Source organism: Dipteris shenzhenensis, chromosome 1 (genome assembly GCF_047967505.1).
Source record: "Dipteris shenzhenensis isolate YYH24624 ecotype China chromosome 1, Dip_SZ_1.0, whole genome shotgun sequence".
Classification (NCBI taxonomy): Eukaryota; Viridiplantae; Streptophyta; class Polypodiopsida; order Gleicheniales; family Dipteridaceae; genus Dipteris; species Dipteris shenzhenensis.
The window spans coordinates 49596669-49605897 of NC_141596.1; the positions used below are offsets into that span (position 1 = coordinate 49596669).

A 9229-nucleotide genomic window follows, 5' to 3' on the forward strand; every position below is an offset into this window, starting at 1 on the left:
GCTGACAAGTGGGCACATTTGGGCGCACTTTTGGGCTCCAGCTCAGCCGCCACTTTTCAAGATCCAAGTCAGCGCAGCAGGCGCCAGCTAGGCGGGCGGGGAGGCGCCAGCTCAGAGGAGGGGACACGTGGTGAGCCAGGTGGTGGATGAAAGCAAGGCCGGTTTTAATGGAAGAAGAGGAGAGCGGTTTTGGAAAGCGGTTTTGGGAAGCGGTAAGCAGTTTTGGAGTCCGGTTTTCTTTCCTAAAAGGTCGTCGTCTTCAGAACTCATATGGCGTCTGAGAACTTCGAAGCTCCATAGCTATGGATTCCCCTTCTTCAGAGCTCTCAGAGCTTCCAATATCCATAGCTATGGATTCCCAGAGCTTCCAAGATCCATTCCTATGGCATCCCAGAGCTTCGACGCTCCATGTCTCCTTCCTCAGAGAGCTTTCGAAGCTCCATCGCTATGGATTCCCAGAGCTTCGACGCTCCATAGCTATGGCTTCCCAGCTCAATTCTCCTTCTTCAGAGCTTTGAGAGCTTCCGAGCTCCATAGCTATGGCTTCCCAGCTCATCCCTGGCCTCCCTGACCACCTCTCCATGCTCTGCCTTGCCCGCATCCCTTCTCCGTCGTCCATCATCTCCGTCTGTTCCTCCTGGCGTCGCCTCTTCCTCTCCCCCTCCCCCTCCTTCCAATCCCTCCGCTCCTCCCTCGGCTTCCACCCTCCTCTCTCCCTCTACACCCTCCTCCGCTCCCCTGCCTCCCATTCCTTCTCCTGGCACGCCTTCGATCCCCTCTCCCGCTCCTGGCTCCCCCTCCCCCCCCTCCCTGACCCCGTCCAGTTCCAGCTCTCTAGCCCCAACTTCATCGGCCTCACTCACTCTGTCCAATGCGCCAGCCTCCCCACCAAGCTCATCATGGTCGCCGGCTCCCGCCTCTGCACGCTAGACCCCAACTCCCATGCCAGAGCCCGCCGCCCTCAGCAGCTAGAGCCCGCCCTCGAATGCCCCCTCATCTTCGACACCCTCAAGAGGCAGTGGAGCAAGGGCGCCCCTTTCCGCGTTCCTCGCAGATGGTGCGTTTGCGGAACTGCATTCGATAAACTTTACGTAGCCAGCGGTAGCGGGAAGGTTTGGGATGCTGAGCTCTCCAAGTCAGTGGAGATGTACGATGTCCAAAAGGAAACGTGGGTTTCGCTCGACGATCTCAAGTCATCTAAGTTCAGCGGGGAAGCAGTAAACGCATTGAATTATAGGGGCAACCTGCACATCGTGAGTGGGAAGGGCGTCTTCAGGAAAGTGGGTGTCATCTTTAATCCAGAAACGGGTGATTGGAACGAGATGCCTCGCGGAATGAGGAACGGGTGGACGAGGTCTTGCGTCGTGGTAGATGAAAATTTGCTTGCGTTGGAAGAATCGGCCGGGAGGATTAACGTTTATGAGCCGCTGGAAGATCGCTGGCGGACTACTATGGAGCACGAGATGTTGAAGAACATGGAGCTCATTGTTGGAGCTCCAGGAAAGATCTGCGGCATTGTTCGGGCACCTCACGGAAGCAACGGACAGGATCTCATTCGCATTGTCAATGTCCGCAACCAACGCATTGTCGCTGATTTGCTCCCTCCGTTTGGGCAAATCGTTTGTGTGCAGGTGCTTGCCAGCATGACACCTCGCAACGAAATCGTTTGAGTTTTAAAAAAAATCGGAGGTTGCAAAGTACGCGGAAGGATTGATCAGTGCAGTTTTATTCCGGGGATGGCTCCGACTTTTCGTGCTGAAATCGTGATGGAAGCCCATCTCGAGGCTGTGCATTGCCACACAACCATATCTTTTTCAAATTCCGTGGTCATCCATAGTTCATATCGACTCCAACAGCCTCTCTAACCCCATGTTACTAGAAACTTTTCAGAGAAGGCCGCGAGAGCGCGCACACCATGTATTCGTTTCACCGTCCACAGTTGGAGTATACACGAAAGTAGACGAACTTTAGACGATCTAGAACAAGGTGTGTGTGATCGATATGAGTTGCGATATTGCAAATCAAGTTTATACAGCGCCAAAGACTCGTTACAACTTACAAGGAGCAAAAAACGAAGCGAAGGACAGATTCAACCATTGTCGGAATTGCAATAGCAATGGTAAACTGGCGAAACAGAAAGGGATGTGGCAGCTGCCTGCCTGGTGTGCAGGAAAAAGCTTCCGCACCAGCAATTGCAACAACCAATATCTCAACGAATATCAACGAATGGCCAACATGATCACTTTAAGCTCAGAGATAGCAATATGCTCCATCACTGCACGCTATTTGATCTTGTCAACCTTTGAGGGGCCTTTTGTTATTTGCAGCCTTTCTAAAGCCTCTCTCCGTTCTAAAAGTTCAACCTTTTAAACCCTTTCCTTCATGCTCTTAATAGGTCAACTCCCTATATGCTCTCTCTCGCTCTCTCTCTCTCTCCCTCTCTCTCTCTCCCCCTCTCTCTTATTCTTATGCTTTACATCCAACTAGATTTGTGTGAGCCATTCAGTCTTGGAGTAACTCAAAATTGAAGTTGAATCCTCTATTTTATAAAAATTTTAAGAAAAAAGGAAAACGAGTAAAATGTGGACATGAGACGCAACACAAGATCCCTTAGGACCCGTTGCTCTCTGCAAATGTCAGGGGTGGTGATTTATTATTGATTTAGTGATGTCCATCTTTTGGGAGCTCAAATAAGTGCATAAGGGCAATACAATAATCAAGGGTGGTGATTTATTATTGATTTAGTGATGTCCATCTCTTGGAAGCTAAAATCTAACAAATACATGCATAAGGGCAATACAATAACTTATCTAAATGTAGTTGATCCACTAGATAGACGATTATATGTAGTTGAATGCTTGTTGGAAATTCCTTCTCAATCAAACATACTCCTTCAAAGACCTAAAATTCTTTGATTATACTTACAGTATCCGTAAGAAATTTAAGACGACTATGGTTTTAAAATGCAACTTTGGTGGATCATGGCTTTGAGTTGCACAATTCACAGATGAGCATAGATTTTTTATGGCACTCCTAACCATATTTGTCTGCAATTTGCTCAAAATATTCAAGAATGCAATGATGTATATGAAATAAAGAAAGTGGCCTCAATGGTAGATATGATAAAGCACATAATATTGTAAAGGCAATGTATTAATATTAAGGTATGCAATGTATGTTATTTAGATATATGTATGGCATCAAATTTGAAATGGCCCAAATAGATTATAATCATCTACAACATCTTGTGCCAATCATTAGACCACTTTTCTACACGGGGGTGGTGAAACCACCTTTCAAAGAATGCATGTATCCTATTGGGGTTGTCATGCTCTCAATCATGGTTTTGACATACTTATCTTCCATTAAGTCAAGGACCATGGTGGCTTTGGCTCTATTGGCTATATGCAAGACTTCTCATTACTTCCAATTGTTTTAATGTCCTCCTATTATATTCTTTCAATTAAATATTTATTTATTTCTATTATATGCTTCAAAGTCTTTTAGAAAGATTTTTGAATATTTGCATCAGATCCAAAAGATGGGCGAGTTTAAAATGTTTCCAATAAGGAAGGGTTTAGAAATAGAAATGATTTCCATGTAGAAATAAAAGTTCTTTCCATGCCATGTGTGTGGATGTGTTAGGGTCTAGCCATTTCACTAACCAATCCCATATATTCATAATTGAAGGTGCTTCTAACATTTCACAGACACCAATGTAGCATGATGAGGTAGGGATCATCCGCAAGAATATACTCTTGATGGTCTTCATGAACCACTTTTTCAAGATGCACAAAATGGAAACTCTTTAAATTATCTCCTCAAAACGGTAAGCATAATATCTTTGCAATACAAGACCTACACAATCATGTAGCCCGAGTAGGTGAATGCAAAACTATGCAAGACCATGAATAATTTATTGGTATCTTGGTAGAGCTGTTAAGAATCAATGGAGTTTTTATGGTTGACAAGGGCTCTAAGTATATGTATCCTTGGTAAGTGAATAAAGTCGCCTTAAAGTGGGGTCCCCCAATTTGGGCCCCATATCGTGTGCCACGAGTCACTTTGTTTGCATATATTTTATGAGTTTTCTTTTATGTCTTGCTATTGGAAATAATGGTGAACACATAGAGAAAGAATTTGTGTACCATAAATCATTATGTGGTTTACATGTATTTAATAACTTAAAGTTTTTCCCTACGCCTTTCTATTAGAAGCAATGGTGAACAAGTAGACAAGAATTTGTGTGCCATGAGACATTATATTGTTGGCATATGTTTTATGAGTTTTCTTCTATGTCTTGCTATTGGAAACAATGGTGAACCCACACAAAAACAATTTGTATTTAAAAAAGTGTGTGCTATGTTAAGGAAAGCAAAAGTAAGGATGTATATCCACTACATAGGAATCCTAACCCCAATACTAACTCTAGGGGAAATACCTCCTAACTATAGGAAAAAATATCCAAAGGGTAGGTTCATACCACACTACTCATAATCTAACAAATGCCTCCTATAGTGGCACTTTGGACATGCATAGAGGATGGATCAATCACTAAAAGAAAGTAAGCTTAGAGATCTATAGAAAGCTTCAAATTTTTCTTTAGGTCCTGCCCACATTCTAGTGTCTAGGACAATGGATCAAGCTAATCTCTCCTACATATCATCTCTCTCTAACATAATGAAGAGAATGTTGCAAGCTTCTTTACCGAACCACTTGGGAAAGAGATTTTGGAGAGTCTTACCCAAAGAAAGGCTCTTGGTTTGACTTAGAGAAAAGATATTCCCATTAAGGGGTATGATGGAATGTAATGTTCAAGTCCTTCTTCATTTTCCCTAAATCATCATCTTGAAGGAAGTCCTACTTCATGGTGTTGACCTTAAGGGAAGGTGTTGAGAATTCATCTCAACATCATGTTTATATGAAGCCTCTATGAAGCATAGCCTAACACAAAAGAGTGCTAAAAAGGAAAAAGGCTTGGAAATCCTAAATTTAACCCTAAATAGGTTTGTATATATACATTCTTTTGAACTAGTATAGTTTAATGATAGTCATTTGTGGTGTGCTCTGTAGATGTGTCCTTTGTCCTCACTCCACTGGTCTCCTCTCCCTCTCATATTTTTTCAAACTGCTCTTGAACACACTTCCTATGTGACTGATCTCTCTCAGTGTTTGTTGTGTACTCCAAGCTAGGTATTTTTCCTTTGATGAATCCCAAATGACATTAAAGATTCCTACAAATTCTTTAGTAGGAATCCTCATTGAGACTATTGGTGAAATTCCTCTCAAAATTTTCGTTGCCCTCCCACTTGGCATGTCACAAAAAGGTAGAAGGACCAAAAAAATTTATGAATTTAGCATGGCCCTCTAATGGGGAAGACTGCCCATGTGTGTGGGAAACATGTATTTTTGCTATATAGCTCATGTTTTATATAAATAACCAAATAGCCAAATACCTAATCCATGGCTCTCTACCATTATACCTACCTAACCAACTTAGCATGTGTACATGCTCATCTTTTATATAAATAACCAAATAGCCAAATACATAATCCATGGTTCTCTACTATTATACCTGCCTCTATTTTAACGCATTCATCAATTCACCTACTACAATATAGGCCATAGATTTTGCTATGGCATGCCCTATTTCTTTAGCAAGCAATTGTCCTCAATCGATAGGTCCTCATCTCATCATGTTCAATTTAACACTTCATAGTCTTGCATTAATCTTCATTAGTTTAATTCCTTTCTCGATGGTATAGCTACCAAGCAAGTCAAGAATTAATATGTCTCCAAGTAACCAAGTTCCAAACAGGAAATAAATATAATAGAAGGGTTATCTTTGATGCCTAATATGATGCATCCCTTATCATCTACATGAGCTTATCTTCCTTCCAAAACTTATTCATGTTTACCCATTAGGATTTGTACAATCAATTTCGTTTTTCTTTTCACATGCATTAGTCAAAGGCCCAAAGGAACCCTTAGTATTGGGTTAATCAGACCAAAAACTATCAAGATCACAAGACGTCGTTGAGATATCTCATGACTTAAGCCAGGTGGATCCCCCCTAGTGACCATGTATGTACATATGAATTACTAGTTTCTTAGGAACACCATTTCCAAGGCCCCTACACTTTATCTTGGGCTACCTTCTTATTCATTAGAAAGATCCATCTAATCTTCAACTAATCATCAACCCTCTTGCTTCACTAGCAAGACCATCTAAACTTTGACTAGTCATTAGCCCCTTCTTGCTTGGGAAAATCCAAACTAGTGCAAGGTATTTACCCATCAAGAGTTATCTCTCAACATTATCTATCTTGTTAGCATCTTGACCCCTCAGAGTTTCAACATACTACTTGTCTTGGCAAGTTGATATCGATTCTTCTTCATAGAGTATTGCATTAATGCTCTCTATGAAAGCTAAATTAATCTCACACTTGATCATCATTGGTGTCACTAAGGTCCTTGGCTATTTCCCAAAACACCTATTTCATTAATTTTGGACTAGTGCACTGTCCAAATTCGTTTTGTGAGATAATTTTGGATAAAGCATTTCACAAAAAGAGGCTCTTATAAAACAAAACTTTGAGTCAAAAAGTAAGATTTTAATAAAGCAAATTAGAAAAAATGACGTGACATGTTATTAAAACTAGAGTACATTAAAAAAAGAGGACTTCATGTTGTTAAAAGAGACAAAAAGTAAGATTTTAAAAAATCAAATTAGAAAAAAAACTAGAGTACATTTAAAAAAAAGCATGACACATTTGTACAAGAAGTAGATCATATAACTCAAAGCCATATGGTGTTAAAAAACACCTTCCATTAGCTCAGCCTAGAAGATGTCATCTTTGTCTCTCTTGTCGAAGACGTCATCTTTGTCTCTCTTGTCTATTACAACTTTACATTAGAGAACTAAAAAGTCTTTGTGGAACTGTAGTTTCCTTTCTTGTCTATTACTGTTACTTTAGAAAACACAAGACGAATTTTAAGAATTACAAGACGAATTTTAAGAAATAGATCTCAAAAACTTTAACAAGAAACTAATTGAAAAAGAATTGTAAGTAAAGAAAAAGAATTACAAGATGAATGAAAAAGAATGCAAGTACCTGGAAAAAGTGAAAAAAGTAAGGCTCCGCTTATCCTTTATCTTCAGCTCTTGGTTGCTTCAATGAAATGAGGAGAGAGTGAGAATGAATGAATGGAAAGAAGAGTATATATAAGAAAAACCAGCCCACTCCTCCTACACATAAATTTGAATTTTCAAAAACGAAAGGGAAATTTGAATTCATTATAAATTTGAATTTAAATTTGTGTTCAACATTCTTCTCATACTTTCTTCTCGTACGTTCCTTTTGAATTCAAATTTGTTCAACATTCTTCATGATACTTTCTTCTCGTAAGTCCCTTTCATTCTTCTCGTAAGTCAAATCTTATTTGTCAAGTCCCTTTCATTCTTCTCGTAAGTCAAATCTTATTTGTCGCTCTTGCTCGTGATAGTAAGTCAAATCTTATTTGTCGCTCTTGCTTGTGATAGTAATCTTATTTGAGCAAGAATCTTATTTGTCGCTCTTGCTCGTGATAGTAAGTCAAATCTTATTTGAGCAAGAATCTTATGTGTCGCTCTTGCTCGTGATAGTTCTACTCTTAGTTGTAAGAATTCAAATTTGTGTTCAACATTCTTCTTGATACTTTCTTCTAGTAAGTCCCTTTCATTCTCTTCCTAAGTCAAATCTTATTTGTCGCTCTTGTAAGAATTCGACCTCTCTCCCTCTACTCCCTTCTTTCTCTCTCCCTCACTCTCTCTCTCTCTCCCATACCTTCCCCCCTCACTCTCTCTCTCTCTTTCTCTCTCCCTCCCCTCACTCTCTCTCTCACTCCCCTCCCTCCTCTCCCCTCTCTCCTTCGGCTCCCTCCTCTCCTCTCCCTCTCTCTCTCTCCCTCTCTCTCTCCTCTCTCTCCTTCCGCTCCCCTCCCCCCCTCCCTCCCTCCCTCGCTCCCTCAACCCCGCCCTCCCCTCCTCCCCTCCCCTCCCCTCCCTCCGCCACCAGAACCCCTCCCCCCCTCTACCCCCCCCTCCCTCTCGCCCGCCCCCCCCTTCCCTCCAGCCCCCCTTCCCCCTCCACCCCCCTTCCCCCCCGCCCCCCTTCCACCCCTTCACCCCCCCTTCCCCCCTCCCCCCCCCCGGCCACCAGCCCCTGCCCCCCTTCCCCCTGCTGGCGGCCGTGGCCGCCAGCCCCCCCTTCCCCCTCTTCCCCCCCACCCCCCCTTCCCCCTACTGGCGGCTGTGGCCGCTAGCCCCCCCCCTTCCCCCCCCGCGGCCGCCAGCCCCCCCAACCCCCCTTCCCCTTGCTAGCGGCTGCGGCCGCCAGCCCCCCCTTCCCCCCCCTCTCCCCCCCCCTTCCCCCTGCTGGCGGCCACGGCTGCCAGCCCCCCCTTCCCCCCCTTCTCCCCCGCCCCCCTCCCCCCGACCCCCCCTTCCCCCTGCTAGCGGCCACGGCCGCTAGCCCCCCCTTCCCCCACCCCCCTTCCCCCCCTTCCCCCTGCTGGCGGCCGCGGCCGCCTGCCCCCCCTTCCCCCCCGCCCCCCTTCCCCCCCACCCCCCCTTCCCCCTGCTGGCGGCCGCAGCCGCCAACCCCCCCTTCCCGTCCCCCTTCCCCCCCCCCTTTCCCTGCTGGCGACCGCGGCCGCCAGCCCCCCCTTCCCCCCGCCCCCCTTCCCCCCACCCCCCCTTCCCCCTACTGGTGGCCGCGGCCGCCAGCCCCCCCCTTCCCCCCGCCAGCCCCCCACCCCCCCTCCCCCCTTCCCCCCCTTCCCCCCTGCCCCCCTTCCCCCCCTCCCCCCTTCCCCCTGCTGGCGGCTGCGGCCGCTAGCCCCCCCGCCCCTTCCCCCCCTCCCCCCTTCCCCCCCCCCGCCAGCCCCCCCGCCCCCCTTCCCCCCCTCCACCCCCCCATCCCCCCTTCCCCCCCTCTAGGGGGTCTGGCGACCGCGGCCGCCAGCCCCCACCCCCCTTCCCCCCGCCCCCCTTCCCCCTGCTGGCGACCGCGGCCGCTAGCCCCCCCCCCCCCTCCCCTTCCCCCCCTCTAAGGGAGGCTGCCCCAGCCCCGCCCCTTCCCCCCCCGCCCCCCTTCCCCCCTCCTTTCCCCCTCCCCCCTCGACCCCGCCCCCACCTCTCCCTCCCCTCCTCCTCCCTTCCCTCCCGCCCCTCCATCCTCTCCTTCTC

At 46.1% G+C, this 9229-nt stretch overlaps 1 protein-coding gene across 1 annotated transcript; it reads left to right on the top strand.

Moving 5' to 3' along the window:
• Positions 1-312: 312 nt before the first annotated feature.
• Positions 313-2404, top strand: LOC147905975 (F-box/kelch-repeat protein SKIP25-like). Its single transcript, XM_087382562.1, has one exon. The coding sequence runs from the start codon at positions 540-542 to the stop codon at positions 1668-1670; it is 1131 nt and encodes a 376-aa protein (XP_087238688.1). The 5' UTR covers positions 313-539; the 3' UTR covers positions 1671-2404.
• Positions 2405-9229: the final 6825 nt, after the last annotated feature.